The sequence below is a fragment of the Drosophila sechellia genome, chromosome 2R (genome assembly GCF_004382195.2).
Source record: "Drosophila sechellia strain sech25 chromosome 2R, ASM438219v1, whole genome shotgun sequence".
NCBI classification, from domain to species: domain Eukaryota; kingdom Metazoa; phylum Arthropoda; class Insecta; order Diptera; family Drosophilidae; genus Drosophila; species Drosophila sechellia.
The window spans coordinates 7071808-7092132 of NC_045950.1; the positions used below are offsets into that span (position 1 = coordinate 7071808).

Consider the following 20325-nt stretch of genomic DNA (forward strand, 5'->3'; position numbering starts at 1 on the left):
TTATTTAATATGTGATTATAGAGGCCTAACTGTGAACAGCTGACTGAATACTTTAGTATTTTTTGAGCAAATATCTTACCAGAATCAAAACATTCGTAATGAAGAGGAGAGTAATTGTGAAAAAGGTAAAATACAAAGTAACTGGCCAAATAAACAAGCACATTTCTATAGCAGAGGGTAATAATTTGCTGTGCATTAACAGGATTAACTTGCCATTGCATATTTCAGTGTATTTGTCTGGCGCCTACCCCCCAACTCCTTGAACTTTGACACCGCCTCCTCGAAATTAACCCTTGTACTCGTGCTTTCTGTTGTGTTTAGTCCATATTTATTGTATAAAATGAATGAAAATGATGATGCGGTAGGTCCATAACTAACATTTGAACCCTATTAGCTAATGTCGTGATCAATTCCCGCAGAAAAAAGTCGTCGGCAAGCGGAATTCGGTGTCGTTGGATCAGCAAGATCCAGGACAGCCGAGATTTAGCTTCTCTGGAAAAGTACAGGAGCTAGTCGAGGGCTACAATTCGGTCATACAGCTGCTGGCGCCCAAGTGGCCCTGGTTCCTCTACCCCGGATATCTGACATATGCCGTATACTGGCGTTACGCCAAATATTACAAGGGCAAGTTGCAGCTGACCCCCATTCCGAACCGCCTCTACGATCTGCTGATCAAGAACGAGCTGATTAAGTCGGAGCACCTGGTGTTCGCCAGTCAGGAGGTGTACGACAACTATGCGGAATCGCCGGACGTCAACTTTGTCAACTTGGTTATTCGCGGCAGGAGGGTAAGGATCGGTAAGCCGCCAGCTTCAGATGAAGGAAATATGACCCAAACGGTTATCAAGCAAATGCTCCAGGAGGCGCCGCATACCATTGTGGCCCAGATCTTGCCGGCTGCACAGTGCCAACCCAATTGTCTGTACGTTCAGGTGGGTATCGAGTTATAAATAAATGGAATATTTGATATAATTCTACGTCGTGTACAATTTCAGGAGAACTTCTACGGCAACATATTGGATCGCTTTCAAATGTGCTCCAACTGCTGGGTGCAGGTGGAGCATTTTGCCGATGAGCAGACAATACCTGGAATAGCAACAAAAGCACATGTGTACTTAGTCGCCGATCCCCATGAACTTCCAACCGAACTGACAGAGGTCATCCTGAGCAACTATTTCAATACACCTCGACTCATGCATCGTGGACATACGTACCGCATCGAGGTGAACGCAGAGTTGGTGGGCACTGCGACTTATGCCCACTATTACCTGATATTCGCTCACCTACGCCACGTCCACCTAAAGTGTATTCACCTGGAGACGAAGGGCAGCGAGTTCGAGCTGCAAGCGATTGTTGCCAAAAACTTTAGCAACCTTGTTCAAGTGCCTGCATCTCACAGTTTCCTGCCTCGTCAAGTGCTTGACAGCATGGCCATCGTTGAGAACTATCCAAGTGGACTGCGAAAGCCATATAAGCTGTTGCGCTCCTCAGTAGATGCCTTCCTGCCAAAGAAGTCCGCCTGCCTGTCGTCAAAGCACATATTTCCTGTGTTCCTCCTGCAAGGCGAGCGAGGATCGGGAAAATCAAAGCTCGTGAGCGCCGTAGCACAAGAGTTGGGAATGCATATTTACGGAGCAGATTGCGCAGAGATCGTTTCGCAAGTTCCCTCCCACACGGAGATGAAGCTGAAAGCCGTATTTGCCAAGAGCCAAGTTTCCGAACCGCTTATGATTTGTTTCCATAACTTCGAGGTACGTGGGCTTTCTTTGAGTAAATTTACATAGGTTTATTAACTCATCTTTTCAGATTTTTGGCATAGACAACGAGGGTAACGAGGATCTGCGTCTGCTTTCCGCCTTCCACGTGCAGGTCCAGGAACTCTTTAACAGGGACCGCAAGCATCCGATTGTAGTGGTTGCTTTGACCAGTGACAGACACCTTAAACCCATGATCCAAGGACTTTTTTTGGAGATCATAAACATTGATATGCCCAGCAAGGAGGAGCGATTCGAGATTCTTCGCTGGATGCACGTGCGCGAGACTTTCAACGATGTTATCTACAACCAGAAGGCCATTGAGCAATTGCCCTTGTTCTCGCGGGAAAACCAGTCGCAGTTCATGTCACGCATTTCTCCAAGTTGGAGGGAAACCCTCAATGTCCTTCAGGATGTGGCTGCAAAGTCGCAGGGCTTTCTGCTGGGCGACCTTCAGTTGCTGTACGACAACGCGGTTCGCATGAAGATTCGCAATAGGTTGGGTAGGACTACCCTGAATATGTCTCACTTTGCCAAGAACCTCACCGACATGCAGAGCTCTTTCGCGGACAGTTTGGGTGCGCCCAAGGTGCCGAAGGTTTATTGGTCGGACATTGGTGGTCTAGCCAAGCTAAAAGATGAGATCCAGAGCAGCATCGGCCTGCCGCTTAAGCATGTTCACCTCATGGGCAAGAATCTAAGAAGATCGGGAATCCTGCTTTACGGTCCCCCAGGAACAGGCAAAACCCTGGTTGCCAAGGCTGTCGCCACTGAGTGCAACCTGAGTTTTCTTTCCGTTCAAGGTCCAGAGCTACTGAACATGTACGTCGGCCAGAGCGAGCAGAATGTTCGCGAGGTCTTCTCCAGGGCTCGTTCTGCTGCTCCGTGTGTACTCTTCTTGGACGAACTGGATTCCCTGGCACCCAATCGAGGTGTCGCTGGGGATTCTGGCGGTGTAATGGATAGGGTGGTGTCGCAGTTATTAGCGGAAATGGATGGAATGAGCGATGGCGACACCAGCAAGCCCATATTCATTCTGGCCGCCACCAATCGCCCGGATCTTATAGATCCCGCTCTCTTGCGTCCCGGTCGCTTTGACAAGCTTTTCTACGTGGGACCGTGTTCAACTGCCGAAGACAAGGCAGCCGTTCTGCGTGCCCAAACCCAGCGATTCGCTTTGGAAGCCGGTGTGGACATGGAACAGATTGCTGAGCGTTTGAAGAGCGAAATGAGCGGCGCAGATCTGTACTCCATCTGCTCGAATGCATGGCTCTCCGCTGTGAGGCGCACCATAGACGGACACTTGAGTGGAACAATAGCTGAGAAGGAACTGGTGCCGGAGAACGTAATCGTGCAGGTGGAAGACTTCACGAAGTCTTTCAACAAGTTTGTGCCCTCGATCAGCGCCAAGGATCTGGAGTATTTCAACAACCTTAAGGCTTCTTACAGTGTCTAGAGTAGGCGCAGATGGTTATCTAGTTCTAAGAGTTAGTTTTTTACAGACATTTTTCGTTGTTTTTCAATAAACCCGTTGATAGTTCAGAATTCCCAGCGAGCCTCCACTCGTTTGAACCACTAAAGGTGGGTGGAGCTCTCGTATGAAATAGGAACCAGCGTGTGGAAGTGCGACTCTGATTACTTTGGAAGACAGCAGGAGGTAGGTGATACCAATTAACCTTTGCGAAGTGGGTTCTTATCATCTCGGACAATAGCTTCCCCCCATGTCGAGTTGGAAAATTACGTCTTTTGATTTAAATGATCCCTGCGCTGATCTTTACTCCATAATCTCGGGCTTGTGAGGCATTCCTTATCTATTTCACCCGGCAGACAGTGTGCTAATCGCGATTCCCTGGTTTATGAACTCCGCCGGACAAAAGCGTTGATGCTGGCACCTAATCACAGTGGGTTCAGTGCGAGTCTGGGAGGTGCGTCAAGAGGTGTTGCCAAACATTGTATATTTCCATTCCCCTGTTATATAACAGCCATGGCTTTGGTGTGCGTAGAGGACTTTGAGAAGAAGGCCGTTGGGCAACTGGAGAAGAATGCCCTGGACTACTACAGAAGCGGAGCCGGTGAGCAGTTCACCTTGGGACTGAATCGCGAGGCCTTCCGCCGGCTACGCTTGCGACCTCGCTGTCTGAGAGATGTCTCCCGCCTGGACATTAGTACCAAGATCTTCGGCGAGCAGATGCAGTGGCCTCTGGGCATAGCTCCGACGGCCATGCAGAAGATGGCTCATCCGGACGGCGAAGTAGGTAATGCCAGGGCGGCCGGAAAAGCCGGCTCCATCTTTATACTCAGCACGTTGTCCACCACTTCGCTGGAGGATTTGGCAGCCGGTGCCCCGGACACCATCAAATGGTTCCAGCTGTACATCTACAAGGATCGGTGAGTTGATTATCTTTATATATTTAAGCAAATACTTCTATTGAACACAAAACTTTTTAAATACAGTACCATAACGGAAAAGCTGGTGCGTCGTGCCGAGAAGGCCAACTTCAAAGCGCTCGTCCTTACCATCGACGCTCCAATCTTTGGACACCGTAGAGCCGATGTGCGCAACAACTTCAGCTTGCCGTCGCACCTGACATTGGCCAATTTCCAGGGCGTTAAGGCTACTGGAGTGGGTAATGCCGCTGTGGGCGCCTCGGGCATCAATGAGTACGTCTCTAGCCAGTTTGATCCAACCATCACCTGGAGGGATATTGCCTGGTTAAAGAGCATCACTCATCTGCCCATTGTGGTCAAGGGAGTGCTGACTGCCGAAGATGCTGTGTTGGCCCAGGAGTTTGGATGCGCCGGACTCATTGTTTCCAACCACGGAGCTCGTCAGATCGATACGGTTCCGGCCTCGATCGAAGCCCTGCCCGAGATCGTAAAGGCCGTGGGCGATAATCTGGTGGTTATGCTGGACGGAGGCATCATGCAGGGCAATGATATCTTCAAGGCTTTGGCTTTGGGAGCCAAGACGGTCTTTGTGGGTCGTCCGGCTGTCTGGGGATTGGCCTACAATGGACAGAAGGGAGTGGAGGAGATGCTGAGTGTGCTGAAAAAGGACTTTGAGATCACCATGGCGCTGATCGGTTGCCAAAGTTTGGGGGATATCACGTCGGCAATGGTGGTACATGAGAGTAAATATGCCAAGCTGTAAATCAGGAGCGTTTTATCGTGGATACATAAAACATATCAAACTTGCTTTTATAAATCTAATAAACATGTCTATAACAATAAATTAAAAACAGATTCTTGCAATTAAAAACTATTAAAATATTAACATTGTTCAGACAAACAATATAATAGGAAGATTACATTTAGATTTCAGACTTTTTGGAAATATTCCTATTATAAAGAAACATTTATTAAACATTAATTTAAATTTCAAATCAACAAAGGAATATTTTTTTTTTTTTTTTTTTTTGAATACTAATTCTATTTGTTAAGGTTTCAAAAGGAATCGTTCAGTAATTCCTCTGTACATAACCTAATGTGTGATAAAGATAAATGAGACCAATTGGTATCTTAATTATAAAGTACAAAAGAAAGAAAAATCTAGTCTAGTTATCAATTACTTAAAATGAAATATGTTATATTATCCTCCGGGTAAGGAGATCGCTGGGGTGTACCCTCTTCAGTCTTCGGAGGGAGATGGGATCAGCTAGGATAGTTGCTAGTCGGTTCGGGTGGGCCATAAGCCTGTCGGCATCCCCAAGAAGGGTAACTTTCAGATCTCTTTCGATGACCATGTTCGTCACGTACCAGGGGAGCCCAGATGCGTGACGTGCAGCTCTCGACTGGACCACACGGAGCCTATTAAGCTGGGATTTGGCAGCAGTTCCCCACACCTGGATGGCATAACTCCACGATGGAGCGAGAATGGCTTTGATTAAAAGAGCCTTAGAGACAAAGGAATATACAATTGCCTACAGCAGTTTTGCCTAAACAACTGCTTTGCATATAAGCTTACAGATCCTTGTTATGCTATCATCATTTGATTTCATATGTTTTTTAACGCAAAAGATCATTGCGAGTTTTCAATTTTTATAAATTACTTAAATGATGAAACTCAATTTTTAACTTAATGATAACACAGAACAGTAAATAGTCGTCCGATAACAATGCTTGGGTTGACGATAGGTGCGAACAACTAGCATTTATCGCAATGCTCCCATCTCTATGAGGCATGTACATATAAGAAAAAATTAACAAAACGCGAAGACCATTAAAATACAATGCTAGACGGTTGGTACTGCAGATCCCTGGCCAACCAGGAGGATGGTGCCATAAAGGACGAGCCGCCGAGCGACGACGAGCCCGCACAGCCCGCCAGAGATCGCGTCCCGCCAATTTCCCGCGGAGCGGCGCCCGCTAGCTCATCCTCCGTTTCCGCGGGCCTGGGAGCAGGCGAGACTGACTTCAAGGAGCGCTACAAGAACCTCAAGAAGAAGCTGAAGTTCCTCATCTATGTAAATATCTAAAGTTGAACTTGGCCAACGGCAAGTCACAGCTTTTTGTGTTTACAGGAGAACGAGTACTTCCAGGATCTGTTGCACACCAACCAGCGGCGTCTGCTGAAGGTTTCCCGGGATCGCACCTTCCTGCTGGACCGCCTGCTGGTGTACGAGAAGCCGGCCAAGGACTCTAGCGACTCAGATGCCACCGACAGCTCCGATTCGGAACCAGCATCAACGTCCGGCGCCGCCGGCGGATCTCAGACATCCAAGGACGCCATTCGGCGCAAGCACAAAGACAAGGGGGCACCGGGAATTCCAGGTGTGCCTCCGCACATGCCCACAGTGGGCGCCCCACGAGGCCGAAGACGGAAAATCCTAACCGGAATGTTGCCCGCGCACCATGGAATCCCAGCCATCGCTGCCAAAAAGCAACTTACCGCCACGGTTTCACCTTCGCAGCAGCCACCGCAACTACAGATTGCTCCGAAGAATGTTTCGCCCGGCCTCAGCCAAGCGGAGATTGCCCGCCAGCTGCAGGAGCGACGACCCACTCCGTTGGAGCTAATGAGTCCGGAGTGCACTTCAGCCACCGTGCCCACAACGATGCTCAGCGATGAAAGCCCCTCTAAGTGGTAATAAGTTGTGCAATTCCCACGTTGCAGCACCAATCTAATAATCCTGTTCTTTTAGTTATCCCAATGAGAGCCTGCAGCATCTGATGGAGGACGACTCACACTCGCACGAGGTGGCCGCCGAGGAGTGCGTGCCCATGGAGTACACAAGTTAATATTTTTTACTGAGTTAAATACGAAAAGCTAATAAATTAACTAGATCCAACTGGATTGATAAATTATTTGGTTTGTTTTTAAATAACTTTCTTGGGGCTTATAGAGGATAAGATTAAAATTTATTAACATGTTCATTTTTAAATAAAGAAATAGGCTTACAAGGAACCTAATTGGAAATAAAAACTTTGTAAACATTTAAAGTAAGTCTGTTTGCGCCCGATAACAAAAACATATATAACTAGCATTAATTACCCTTATCAGTTGGCAATCTTTAAAAGCTTAAGATTCGAGTAGTTGAAATAAATTACATTTCTACCAATTTTTACAAAATTATAATTTTTTTTTGGTATCCCCGTGTAAAAGCAAAAATGCGATGGCGCGAAAGTGCCTGCTTATCGATAAACGCTGTTCATCGAGTGAATTCGCAGCCCTGGCCATTGGCAATTGTTACCCAACCCTACCGCACAAAACACTAATGCAGAACAACCCTGTTTTACTAATTTATTTCGACGCGACGCGAGTGGAGAAAAACAATCAAATTAAATTCGCTAAGACGTGATAAATTGTGGCGCTTCACCAGGTAATCGCTTCGAACGGACCGCAGGCGATACGGGTGCCACCCGTTGAGCAGCTCATGAACAATGGCGCTGAACAAAAGGAAGAGCCCGTACTCGGACCCAATTTCGGGCGCCGAAGTGGACTACAAGTTGTCATGTCGCTGTTGCTTGAAGACGAACGTGGAGTACGTCAAACTGGACTCGGTGTCGGTGGCGCGTAGTCTGGACCCTGCGGACGCCACTGAGAAGATACCGCTCCTTCGCTGCCTGCTCTTCTGCGTGAGCGCCGATAATGCGCCGGAGCTGCCGCAGCACATCTGCATCGAGTGCAGCAAGAGCCTGCAGATAGCTTACTACTTCCTTCAGAATGCGCTGCGTGCCCACGAGATCCTGTGCCGGAAACTGTGTCCAAAGGTCACAAGGAGACTGAATGGCACTTTCGCTCACGAACTGGAAAAGCCTGCGTCTGCAGAGGTATGTTTGTCCTAAATAGTGGCATTCACAGCGTACAATACTATTGGTTCTCCCTTTTCAGCCGGCACAGCCCCTAAAGACCATGCGGCACGAGTGTCAGGTCTGCGGAGTAGTGGTTTACAATCGCCTGGAGCTCAAACAGCACATACGCCAGCATGCAGGTACAGTTTGGCTTTCGCCACAAGCGTAATTTATTGAACTAAAAGTGTAAATTCTTTTCCAGAGGGTCTTTCGTACAACTGCAAGTTGTGCAGCTTCACGTCGTTGAAGCAACGCGTTTTGTTTGAGCACTATGTGACCATGCACAACATGCCCCTCAGTCAGGCAGAGGAGCACGTAAAATCGAAGCATTTTCCAGCGCCAAAAGAAGAAGAGGTCAAGGCAGTGTGCACGCTTGAGGATATGGAGTTGCTGATACCCACCGTACTTAGGCCGGAAGATTACGTACAGCCGCATCCCAATATTGATAACGACCAATTGCGAGACATTGATCACCAGCTGGCCGTCAGCATGGGTGAACCCTTACCGGCAGTGGACAGCCTCACCTCCACCCTACCGCCGATGGATACGCCCAATGTTAGCATCGGCACCGAGTACCTTGTCCTTCCCGATGGTTCACTGCAGCAGGTTAACGGAAGCGGTAAGTTGAACTAGCTAGGGGTGCATGATTGCAAAATAAAACTCATAATTATCTCTTTCAGGCGTGGTCATCGAGTATATTGACGATAGCAAACCGAATAGTTCCGGCAACGTCAATATAAGTCTACAAAATCTCCTGTCCAGCCATAATGATCCGATGGAAATCGATGTCAACGAATTGATCGTGGAGGAAACGATGCCACAGATAAGAAGTAAGATCCGTCCCAAAGACTTACAATATGATTCTACTATTTTTTTGTACGCTTACAGTCAAGCCAAAACCAGCCGTTATCGGAACATCCATTCACAAGCACAAGTGCAAATTGTGTCCGAAAACATTTTCCACTGTAGCGCGTCTAAAATCTCATCAGTTGACTCACAACAGTTAGTTTACTCCACCTTCATTAAATCCACCATGCTATCATTCGCTATAACTAATCGAATCTCTTTTAAACAGCTCTTCCCAAATTCTTCTGCGACCAATGCGATTTTTACTCGTTGCGCAGCGCCGATCTAATACAGCATTACAAGATGGTCCACCATCGGTTCAATGAAAATGGCAAGGCCGGCAAGGAACAGGCGCAAGTTACAGAGTCTCGTGTCTACTCGTGCGACATGTGCCTCTTCGAGACATCCACCGTTAGCCAATTGCGAATCCACTACAAGGAGCGGCACACGGTCCAGCCCACGGAGGTGCAACTGCGTCCCAGTTGGACGGTCGAGTCAACGACAAAGAGAGGCGTTCCCGCCAAGCAGCAGACTCCGGCCAAGATATCAAATCACACCGACATCCCATTGGGCATTAAATGTGAGTCATAAGATCGTTTTAACCAGGGCATTTAAACTGGTATCGACTTTCGCCGGTTTTTTGGACAGTTATAAAATGTTTCGCAAACGATAATTCGTATTAATCTTTTCGTTGTTTGACTGAGTTTATGTTGATATTTATTTATTTATTATTTTGTTATTATTCATTAGGTATTTCACCATACTTTCGTGCAATACGTTTTTTTTTATCATAATTTTTGCGGCAATTTTGTGACAAACCATGAACCAAAATTCTACACAGCAGTAAAATTTAACATTTACATTCGAAAATATATAGATCACAGCAATAAAATTTTAAATTGTAACATTTGTTGTACATACAAACTTAGCATAACACCGTGTATATCAAGGCTATGTACTCTTTCTAGTAAATTGATGCTCATAATGATCATAATGGCAATTAGTTTTTTGGCATTAACTATCGGGTAGGATTGGGGAAACTCTATTTAGCCATCGCGCTGATGAAACTACAAAAACGTTGAGGCCTTTATTCCATGTAAATAAAAGCAAATCGAATACAAGTGGAGGGATTGTGGACTTTCGGTAAGGACTTTAAAGGAGCACCTTAACTCGTTTTTGATAATTAATTGTTTATAGTTACCGTGTTTATCTTTGAGTTTGTCCAGCCTGCACTCTAACCAAATTTTATTTAAGTCCAACAGTTAAATTTGTATACTCATTTGAATTCCCTGGCTTTCCGTTTTATATGTTTCATGTTGGCATGTTTGTAATGCAATGTCTTCCAGATCCGCCTGGTGTTTTGGAAACGCAAGCGTCAGTGCAGCAACCGGTGGTACATCAACCAATGCCTGACCCAGTGCAGCAAACGGAGCCGATGGCCACCACATCGACGACCATCACCGAATCGGGCGACATCAACGTAGTGGTGGATGCGACGCCGCTCTTCTATGCGGCAACCTCCAACTCTCTGTTAGCGACAAACCCGACGCCAGTGACAACGGTGGAGGTAACCACCGGTGCGGCCAACAATCATCCATTTGGAATCTTTCCCGAAATCTCAGAGAGCAATCTGCCCGTGAACGAAGCCATACCTCAGGCACCAGCCAATACATCTAACATTTCGATGTTTGGCGACATGCAGGACTTCATTGACAACACCGATGTGGCTGCCATATGCACAATTCCCGCAGATGATATGCCCGTTGTGGATGGTGACGACATTGTGATTGATAATAACAATATCAGTCTGGACTTTGATGCCGAGAATTTGTTCGAAGACTTCGAGGAGGAGGAGGATACTGTGGCCGACGAAGAAGACGAGGCCGACAATGAAGACGAGAATGACAACAATGATGCTGCCACAGATCAAAATCTGCTGCTGACCAGCGACGATGATGATGTGGACGACTTTGATGACGAGCAATCGAAGCATTTGCAGAAGCCCTACTGCATTTACTGCAATAAGAAGTTTACCAGTCAGTATAAATTCGAGAACCACATGTTCGTTCATCGGGGTAAGTCAGCTGGGTCGGTCACACAGCTCTAGTCACCTAATAATCATGCATATGTCTGGTTGGATTTCAGGTCTGGCTCCCTATCGCTGCGAGCTGTGCACCAACCTCTACAACATGAAGCGATTGCTGATCAGGCACTATAAAACTGTGCACAAGCGAATGCCCACGAGGGACATGGTCCAGGCGAAGGGTGATAAGGTCTCCGTAGCCCGCACCAACATCGAAAAACTGTATCCTGGCAGGATAAAGAGTAAGCTACATGGAATACAGTATAGAGATCACAGCATCTTAATTTTCTATCTACCAACAGATCCAATGCTCATGTGCGCTAAGTGTCCGTTTGAATGCGAATCGGATTCGGAGATGCGCAAGCATCTGAATGCCCACCATGGAATCAATGACGGAGGTGAGTTATGAATGATCAATAATTAAGTATCGATTGATTAAAGATATAGTTTTTAATTCCACCATTGTTTTTATGGAATAATTCTAATAAGATAAATTATATTTTCATTCCAGTGTCCGAGCATGCAAACGAAGTGTTTATTATACGCAGTAAGTAGTTTTGTTATTTTGATTGGGCTGGATACGACTTTAATCGTTGTGGCTATATATGAACACTTCTTTCGTCCAACAACAGAATTACCATTTGAATGCCCGCGCTGCATTCGATCGTTTGCGGCCAAGACCACCCTTAGCCGCCACCTGCAGCGCAGTCATTTGGTAGACACAATTATAGAGATGCAAACGTCGCATTGCGGGGAAGCCAACACCACCACGATGGCCACATCCTCATCAACTGGGCCCGTAAACTCGGTCACAGTGGATGGCCAACATAATGAGATGATGCAGACGGATGTTGGGGCGGAAAAGATGACGGAAGCTTTAGGCAATGGCGATGGCAATGGTAAGAGCCTCAATAGCCTTGCACCAATCAAATCAAATTCCCATTTCAACTGTGCCCAAAATACGCCAACGCATAATACAAATGATAATCTAAAAACGCTGTTGTTCGGCGACGAACAATGATCGTCGATTGTTGTTGTACTCACCAGAAGAAGCCGGCACAGATGATGGATCAGGAGAAAAGGCAGAACCGGCGGTGCCAGAGGAAGAACTAGATCCCGTAACATTGGACGCAGCCACAGCAGTGACTACAACAGCAATAGCAGCAGCAATATCAGCGGCAGCAGCAGCGGCAGCTACTTCGTTAGAATCACCCGTAGCAACCACAGCTTCATCGTCCACCACTCTCTTTCCCACGCCCACACCATTTGATTTTGAATATGACATAATGAGGGACGAAGTCCAGCAATCGTCGCCCAATATCCATGACGTATCCAAAGCCCTCAGCGACAATGCCTCATCCAGCAGTCCAATTAATGAAAGCGATAAGCTGCTGTCCACCACTGCCCTGGAAACATCGCCAGCGAAGGGTTTACGCTCCAACAGCCGTCTGCATCGTTCTTCCCTTCACATGTGCAAGCTTTGTAACCAGACATTTGACGAGCTGGGCAAGTTGGTCAAGCATGAAATGGAGCTGCATTCCAATACGGAACGTTCGCGATGGGGCTATCAGCACAAGTGTGCCATCTGCAATACAACCTACCGCACGCTCACCTTGCTCAAGTTCCACATGAAGCGACACAGTAATAGAAAAACACAGTGCAAGCTGTGCCCCAAGACCTGTGTAACCATTGCAGAGCTCGAGCGGCACACGAAGGCCAAGCACAGCAAGGATAAGACGCTTCGGTGCTCTATGGATGGCTGCCGAAAGACTTTTGCCTTCAAACACCATTTGATACGCCATCAGAAGGCCTCTCATCTGAGCACGCGGTATATATGTCCCGTTTGCAATAAGGAGGAAAAGTCCAATGTGCATCTGAAAAATCACATGAGCGTGCACAAAGGTGAGATAACCTACAAGTGTCCCAAGTGCGATCGCTCCTATTTGCGGCGTGGCAGGTGAGAGATTCCCCTTTTCTAATCCTTTGTAATCCTTCTACAATCATTTCTCTTACGCAGACTCGTAACCCATGTACTCCTAATCCATAACTTGCAACTTACCACCGAAGAGTTGGAAAACGTCTCATCCCTGGCTAAGAACCAAGCCAAACCTAACGATCTTAAAGACGCGACGCCCGTGGAGCTCCTGGATGGCTGTAAGGATGCGAGCGGTGCAAGCGAAGAAAATGGGCAGCCCTGAGGAGCTGACGATAATTCCAAGTAGTTGAGAACTTCTGCTTTAACCAATCAAGCAAAGTAATCGCACAATGTACAAAGTTTGATATAGTCTAAGTACTGTTCCTCTCCATCGTTTTAGCACATCAAATGTCTTGAAGTTTTCCTGTTAAGTTCTAGACTAAGACATTAAACACAATCTCTTATATAAAATTAGTTGAAATACAGACGAGCGATCACTTATTGACAAATAGACTTCGGTGAAATTTTCAATGTATTATGAGGATCCAAAAGTAGCAATGCCCAAATGGCAACTTAAGGTACCCCGCCTTAAACATAACAATCCGCTCGATACCCAAGCATGATTGAGGCAATCTCCACCAGCTGGCTCTGTATTGGCCAAAGAGAAACGCTTCACATATAATGTTTAAAATTCTCCATTATATATATGTATAATTTTTTTTTTTTTGGCATACGGCTCTTGTGAGTTATGTATTTTGTATATTCGTCATGAATAGAATAACCCAATAGTTTTAGGTTTAAGTTCAACGCGATGAAGGGCTAAATTATCTTCAACGATGTTACTTATAAAAGAAACGTACATTAAATAACTTTTACTACTAGATTCGAGATAAATGTGTATTGCACTTAAATTGCATGCTTGGGTCAAGGAAGCTCCTTTTTAAAGGTGTTCCACTTCCAGCTCCATTGATTTTCCAGGCTAAGCAACTGCTGGTAGGAAGCATAGTCATCCTTGGCGAACTCCTTCAGGCGGGCCAACTGCATCATGGCCTCTTCGGTGGAATAGATAGGCTCGATCAGCGTCACGGGATATGGCTCATCACAATCGTCCTTATTCGAGATGGGTTCGCTCTTCACCAGAATGGCCTCGAACTCCTGCAGATCCAGGCTGTCACCGGTGTCATTGTATCGGATGTTGTGTCGCTTCCGCCATTTCTCCAGCCATCCGGAGGAGGCAGAGAAATTGGAGTGGCCCAGCTCCAACGCTATCTGCTTGGCCTTTTTCCGTACCATTTCCCCCGATATGGGTCTATTCTCCGTACGGACACGCGAGAACCAATCGAAGCACATCTCATCGATCTGGGCGCCCCGCTGAGTGAGGGGATTCCTCCGCATCTGGTTCAACTTTAGTTCTCCGCTCAACAGACCCTCTTTGATCGACTGTTTGTGCTTCAAAATGTCTGCTGCCTGTGTCTTCGTTATTTTTACTCATTCATATGTATGTATCAGGCATTGATCTTACTTCTTGGCCAGATCCCGAACCGATAGCTTGTTTCGCTCCTGGGACTGGATTACCTCCATTTTCTCTTCCAAAGTGAGCGATGTTCTAGGTTTTCTGACTCCTCCCGATGGCATATTTGTCGACGAACATTACTGGTGGGAGAGCGATGAACACTTATCTGTCAAAATTGCTGAAACTTGCTGCCAAATTTGGCAGTTTTCTTGTCCGCTCAAGGGAGTGTCCGTCCGTCCAAAGGTATGTGGTGCAGTATGACCAGAGCGATGAAGTGTACAGAAGGCAAGGGCGTAAGGAACTGCAGTTTTTACTATATTTGTAAGTTAATAAACTTTTTGTCTAGTAATGTAGCTTTCATCAAAGGCAACTTTTATAGGCCTTGGACCATTTGCTGGCTAGCGACTGTAACTCAAAGGTTACTGCCCGTCCTCTGATCTTATTGAAAGCAGGTAGATTGATATTTAATAAATATATATTTAATTATATTCGCTTCTGTACGTGACTTACCCCCCGCACCTGTTTGGGTACGCCCTTGAAACTTAAATCACGCAGCACGCAGCCGGCATGGGTACTTGTGCAATTGGAGACACGGTCACACTGCTTTTGATCACAAAAGAACGGTATAAAATACAATACACATTGATTGCCGAACTTATTTTTGAAACTACTACCACCTACAAAAAGCGGATAAACCAGCGCAGAGGAGCTTTTTGATCAACCGCAGCGCCATGGACGCCGCCGTACCGGATCCCGCGCTGCTGGCGATGAACAAGCTAAACAAGGGCTCCAAGTGCCGAGCCTGTCTATCGGTGGACCGGAAAACCGTGCAGTTGAGCGCCGAGGTGCCCAACCTGCAAAAGTCGCGCACCTACGCCCAGAGCCTGAAGCAGTGCACCAACCTGGACCTGCGGGTCATTAGTCCAGGTGGCTACCTGTGGCCCATGCAGATCTGCGTGCGCTGCTGTCGCGCCCTGGAGGTGGCTATGCACTTTGTCGAGATGGCCCTGGAATCGAATCTCAAGCTCCATGCCGAAGCTAAAAGCGTTAAGCTGCCCAGTCCCACTGGAGAGCTTAAACGAAAGGCCAGCAACGAAACGATCCCCTGGAATCAGTTTAGCCAGGAGTTCGAGCAGTTTGTCGAGGGCTACGAGGGTCCCATCGAGGAGAATGTCCTCTACATGCGAGGAACCAAGGTGCCGCGACTGGACGTCGACGCTTCTTCGAGCAGCAAGACAGCGCCAAAGGAAGATGAAGGTAGGCCTAACTGGCAGTTTACCCCAGCATTCACCCTAATCTTCTCTATTAAACACCGTTAAAGTCATACTCTTCGACGTCAAGTACGACACAAATGATCTGGAGGAGGAGGACGAGAACGACGGCTCGGATGCCAAGAACAACGAGACCTTTTTCGAGAACAGTATTACACCTGGAGAGACAGTTATGGTCGTCTCAGTTGCGGAAAAAGCTGTCGAGAATAATAACAATTACAATTTTAATAACAAAAACGGCGATGTGACGGACGACGAGTGTGACCTTATACAACGCGCTCTGGAGATGACTCTAAACGACGATGGCTGTAGCCAAAGTCCCAAGAAGGAGGCCAGCAATGAAACTCAGCTGAAATGTAAGTGTATACCGAGTTGGACTATTCATAGTTATCATCTCCTGCTTTCTAGCCAATGGAATAGAGGTCTCATCGCCACTCTTTATTAAGCTGGCCACGACTAGCAGCACGGCGACCAATATACCCATTTTGAAATGCAACATTTGTCAATACACGCATACCGATGCGGAGCAGCTAAAAATTCACTACAAAAGTATTCACAAGATTTCAATGGTCGAAGACGATATAATTGGCCTAAACAAAAGTGAGATATTTTTCTAGTAAATTCCTTGTCCCACCCATCTTATACGTATTGTTGCAGATCAAAACTTCAAGTGCCGACCTTGCAATAGTTATGAGACGAAAGACAGGTCTGAAATGCAGAAGCATCTCATCGATCACCACAAGATAGATGGTGATTTTGGTAGGCTCTAAGATTCGAATCAAAAGATCCCTTACTCACGGACTTTATCCACCAGAAATGTACTGCTATATGCAAGCAAACTGCCCGGCTTGCGACAGGATCTTCAAGGATCAGCGCTCGGCCAGAAAACATTACACCAGGGTGCACACTCCGGTGCAAATTGCAGTGTCGCCAACGGAGTCATATGCCTGCACGGCATGCGATAAGGTGTTCAACCAGAAGGCCAGCCTGCACAGCCATCAGCGTTTCTGCCAGGTGAAGGATGTCGTGCATTGCAGCTTCTGCGATCAACAGTTCAACAGCATGCGCAAGTACGAGCTGCACTTGCAGCAACTCCATGCCGTGGAAACAGTACACGAGTGCGAGATCTGCCGGCGGAGCTTCAAGAGCGCCGAAACCCTAACGATGCATCGCAAGCGCCACTCGGAGCGGCACTTCCAGTGCGGTAAGTGCTCCCTTAACTATGTTAACTCGGCGGAGTTGCGAGTGCACTACGAACGGGCTCACGTCAATGAGGAACCAGTTAGCTGCCTTACCTGTGGCAATCAGTTCCAAAACATGACCCTGCTGCGCGAGCACGAGCAAAGAAGTCACCAAAAGTCAAAGGTCTGGCGCTGTGAGGTGTGCAACTTTGAGACGAAGACCAGGTGGCACAGGCGTCAGCATCAGTACGAGCACACGGATTACCCGTACAAGTGTCAGAAGTGCACCAGCGAATTCGCTGATCGCAGCAAGTACGTAACTTAATATTAAACTTAATATACTGGGCCGGGAATTCACCATCATGCCACTTACAGATTCCGCCAACATTCCAAGAAGGTGCACGGCATCGAACTGAGCGATGAGCAGTTGGCTGAGATGTTCCGCGAGAAGAAGGGCTACACCAATCGGCATGATGCATTCAACAAGTCGATCAACTCGCTGGAGATTCCAGGCCTCACGGAGGACTGTTTCGCCGAGCTGGAGAGCCTGGGCGTGGACTATGACGACATAACTACTGATCTCTTTGCCAGCTCCCCCGCTCTGGACAACCTGCTCAATTTGATACCTTAAACACACGGCGACGATCAATCTACCTGCATAGAATTTACAAATTTAAACGGCACACATATTAGCTGACGAGAGCAAGAAGACTGTCTGCACTTTACAAATCGCCCTAACAGAAATAGCATTTATACACCACACTGTTTAAGTTTGAACAACTATTTTGCTCAACCGAATCAGAATCCAGATCAGAACATTCATTAGTATGTATTCACAGTGAAACCATGATATTTTTGAAGTCACCATCTCAATAAACAAGGACACACGCGTTTCTGAAGCGCACAAAACTCCCTTCGTTTCGTTTTACACTCTGTCGGAGTTTGTATTTAAACTATTTCAATTTGAATAACTAATTAACACCCTGGATGAAGTTTGAGAGGAAGTCGGTGGGTTTGGGATCCTGCGATTCTTTCCAGTAGCGCATGATATGGCCCTTCTGCTTCCAGATCTCCACGGATTCCTTAAGCTCCATTTGGCCCTGAGTAAGAGAATATTAACACCTGCGGCATAGATCCCTTATGGATGCTTTTACCTTGATGACCAGCATGTCGATCACCCGGATGTCGGTCACATTGCGATGCTTGACGAACTCTTCGCGCAGCTTGTCCCGGCACTGCTCTACGGACATGGGGATGTCGTAGTCCATGACTGCAAGCGGACGGATGGCGTTACATGGCGTCGGGATACGGATGCATACGCTGATGACATAACCAGGAGCACTTACCGATGTAGGGAATCTGGCGGTACCAGGCCTTGTACAGATTGAGGGCGCGTTTGCGGGCCTCCTCCCGGTCCACGGACAGGATGGGACGCACCTGCTGCACGGCTCGCTTCACGGCTTCACGTCCGGCCATTTGATTTGTTTTTATTTCTTTCTGTTTTTCCTACGACCGAATTGCTCCAAGCAGAACAGTGTGACCGCAGTTCACTACGCGCAAATGGTCAAAACCAAACTTTGTTAAAACTATTAGAAAAATGAATCTATTTATTTCAATGATTTTTATTTAAAAATGCTTTCTGCTTGAAAATAATATATGGTGCTACACGATATAATAAATCTCATATCAAATGATGATTTTGAATACCCACAATATAGTCCCCAAATTTTGTACTGGTGCTTCGAAATAAACGAATATAAATTTTTTTATGGATTAGGATAAGCTTCTTAGATAAAATAAATACACTAGTTTAAATTTATATAATTTTGTCAATTTGTACTATTGTTTATCTTTAGCAAAATGCTGAGACTTTGAGCTAACTCGTTTCTAGTAGTTTCCCTAGTATTCCCTAGTATTAAAGGAAATAATTAAATTTCGAGTACTTTTATTTTTTACCAATACCAAACACAAAACTCACTGAAAAGATTGCGATTTATTAGTGTGTCCAACTCGCTGCCTTTTCCTTAAATCATAGGTTTCTTAAATTAATTCATAAGTCCAGAATCAGCACACCAATCGGTAGGATATGTACCGCCCCGCCGTCTCAGAGGAACGGATGATCTTAACCACCTGGCCGCGCTTGAGTCCAAAGTACCGGGCCACGGGATCTCCCGCCTGGATCCTCATCAACATGTTCTCCTTCAGTTTGTAACGGCTGAGCAGCTCCTGCTTCTCCTCGACGGTCATGACCACGTGCTCCGGGACCAGTTCGTGCTCAGTGATGTTGATCAGCAGTTCGGATTCGAGGAACTGTTCCAGGATGTACTTGGGGGCCATATCTACGAGGGATTGCTTGGCGGAGGGCGTCATGCCGCCCTGCACCACAACGATGGCCCGGTGGATGTTCTCTTCCTGCATGCGGGTGCAGTACGTCTTGATTGTCTTGATGCCGATCTTCGGCTCCTCGGGAAAGAAGACGAACATCTGGTCCGTGGGATCGTCGTTGTGGGCGACCAAAACTATCAAATCGGAGCGAGCCGGCCGCTTTTCGCTGGGCTTGTCGCCGAACATCTCCTTGAACTGTTCCAAGGTCTGGTCCAACTCGTCTTGGGTCACCAGATAGCCCCGATCGTGGCTCAGCTGCATGATGGTCTTGCGAATGCGCCACAGCTTGTAGGTTTCAGCTTCGTCATCCATGGCTATTTCCAAAAATTAACAATTTCTAAATTATAAACAGAGCACGCGGATGATGTAGTAAGACCAGAGAATGCCTCTGCATAAAATACCTTACAGCGGCTACAGCATAATAATTAAAAAAACTAAAGAGCGTTTTGTGGTCACATATTTAGCGAATACTCGAACCTATTTATAAGAGCGTAACAGCAGTGAAATTTAATTAAATAAAAGATTTACAGCTCTGTAATGGCAAAATATGCTCCAAAGGCATCCAATAGCCGCAAATGCAAATTATAAATATTATGTAAAAACTTTAATTTTTCATATTCTTGTGTGGCCTCCCTGTTTTTCAGCTCAAGAAATTTTCTTTATCAGTTTCACAGAAACTGTTCTGTTCTGTTCCACTGTACAAGTATGGATCACCCTTTACTACCAAGTACGGGACACCCTGTACAACCTTCTACGAAGCAACTTGTATGGAGCTCCTTTTACGTGGCACCTTGTACCTCCATGCATGAGGCTCCGTGCACGGGGCACCCTGTACGGTTGTGCTTTTAAAATATGAGGCAAACTTGATTTGTTCGAAATTATGTTGAAAATAGAATTACAATAGAATTGAAAATAGATTAAGTGGGTACATATATTCTTGATCAGGATAACTAGCCGATCATCACTGGACAAGGAATCAATTATCAATTTTGAATCCAAACATTTTTTCCAACTCAAAATTTCCATTGTGTCCCTTTTTTTTATCTGGGTAGAAAGTACGCCATTTGTAATCCTGAAAGTTTCGTT

At 46.4% G+C, this 20325-nt stretch overlaps 8 protein-coding genes across 11 annotated transcripts; 5 read left to right on the plus strand and 3 right to left on the minus strand.

Moving 5' to 3' along the window:
* Positions 1–67: 67 nt before the first annotated feature.
* LOC6608575 (peroxisome assembly factor 2) lies at positions 68–3305 on the plus strand. 3 transcript variants are annotated; one of them, XM_002033273.2, is made up of 5 exons: positions 68–125; positions 229–361; positions 420–932; positions 996–1751; positions 1807–3305. In XM_002033273.2, exons 2-5 carry the CDS (start codon positions 341–343, stop codon positions 3208–3210), a joined length of 2694 nt encoding a protein of 897 aa, XP_002033309.1. In that variant the 5' UTR covers positions 68–125; positions 229–340; the 3' UTR covers positions 3211–3305. The 3 variants fall into 3 exon arrangements, with proteins under 3 accessions (XP_002033309.1, XP_032571330.1, XP_032571331.1); XM_032715440.1 differs by having other exon boundaries at positions 92–125; positions 203–361; XM_032715439.1 differs by lacking the exon at positions 229–361 and having other exon boundaries at positions 79–125.
* Positions 3306–3667: 362 nt separating this feature from the next.
* LOC6608576 (peroxisomal (S)-2-hydroxy-acid oxidase GLO5) lies at positions 3668–5028 on the plus strand. The gene is made up of 2 exons (XM_002033274.2): positions 3668–4142; positions 4209–5028. The coding sequence occupies exons 1-2, from the start codon at positions 3739–3741 to the stop codon at positions 4903–4905; spliced, it is 1101 nt and encodes a 366-aa protein (XP_002033310.1). The 5' UTR covers positions 3668–3738; the 3' UTR covers positions 4906–5028.
* An 882-nt stretch (positions 5029–5910) lies between these two features.
* LOC6608577 (INO80 complex subunit E) lies at positions 5911–7058 on the plus strand. Its single transcript, XM_002033275.2, has 3 exons — positions 5911–6217; positions 6275–6837; positions 6896–7058. Exons 1-3 carry the CDS (start codon positions 5984–5986, stop codon positions 6990–6992), a joined length of 894 nt encoding a protein of 297 aa, XP_002033311.1. The 5' UTR covers positions 5911–5983; the 3' UTR covers positions 6993–7058.
* A 411-nt stretch (positions 7059–7469) lies between these two features.
* On the plus strand, positions 7470–13777 carry LOC6608578. Of its 2 annotated transcripts, none has more exons than XM_032714210.1 (13): positions 7470–8024; positions 8086–8185; positions 8248–8664; positions 8726–8875; positions 8934–9047; positions 9121–9471; positions 10238–10966; positions 11037–11216; positions 11277–11372; positions 11486–11521; positions 11607–11873; positions 12025–12931; positions 12992–13172. In XM_032714210.1, the coding sequence occupies exons 1-13, from the start codon at positions 7635–7637 to the stop codon at positions 13170–13172; spliced, it is 3918 nt and encodes a 1305-aa protein (XP_032570101.1). In that variant the 5' UTR covers positions 7470–7634. The 2 variants fall into 2 exon arrangements, with proteins under 2 accessions (XP_032570101.1, XP_002033312.1); XM_002033276.2 differs by having other exon boundaries at positions 7635–8024; positions 12022–12931; positions 12992–13777.
* On the minus strand, positions 13569–14693 carry LOC6608579 (tigger transposable element-derived protein 4). The gene is given in 1 exon segment (XM_032714211.1): positions 13569–14693. A coding segment is annotated over 1 exon segment (711 nt). The 5' UTR covers positions 14525–14693; the 3' UTR covers positions 13569–13813.
* A 302-nt stretch (positions 14694–14995) lies between these two features.
* On the plus strand, positions 14996–17763 carry LOC6608580 (zinc finger protein 184). Its single transcript, XM_002033278.2, has 6 exons — positions 14996–15659; positions 15724–16029; positions 16082–16273; positions 16331–16432; positions 16488–17166; positions 17230–17763. Exons 1-6 carry the CDS (start codon positions 15134–15136, stop codon positions 17483–17485), a joined length of 2061 nt encoding a protein of 686 aa, XP_002033314.1. The 5' UTR covers positions 14996–15133; the 3' UTR covers positions 17486–17763.
* Positions 17764–17772: 9 nt separating this feature from the next.
* On the minus strand, positions 17773–18425 carry LOC6608581 (NADH dehydrogenase [ubiquinone] 1 alpha subcomplex subunit 6). Its single transcript, XM_002033279.2, has 3 exons — positions 18201–18425; positions 18009–18124; positions 17773–17954 (listed from the first exon to the last, which is right to left on the minus strand). The coding sequence occupies exons 1-3, from the start codon at positions 18328–18330 to the stop codon at positions 17826–17828; spliced, it is 375 nt and encodes a 124-aa protein (XP_002033315.1). The 5' UTR covers positions 18331–18425; the 3' UTR covers positions 17773–17825.
* Positions 18426–18828: 403 nt separating this feature from the next.
* Positions 18829–19628, minus strand: LOC6608582 (DNA-directed RNA polymerases I, II, and III subunit RPABC1). Its single transcript, XM_002033280.2, has one exon. The coding sequence runs from the start codon at positions 19549–19551 to the stop codon at positions 18919–18921; it is 633 nt and encodes a 210-aa protein (XP_002033316.1). The 5' UTR covers positions 19552–19628; the 3' UTR covers positions 18829–18918.
* Positions 19629–20325: the final 697 nt, after the last annotated feature.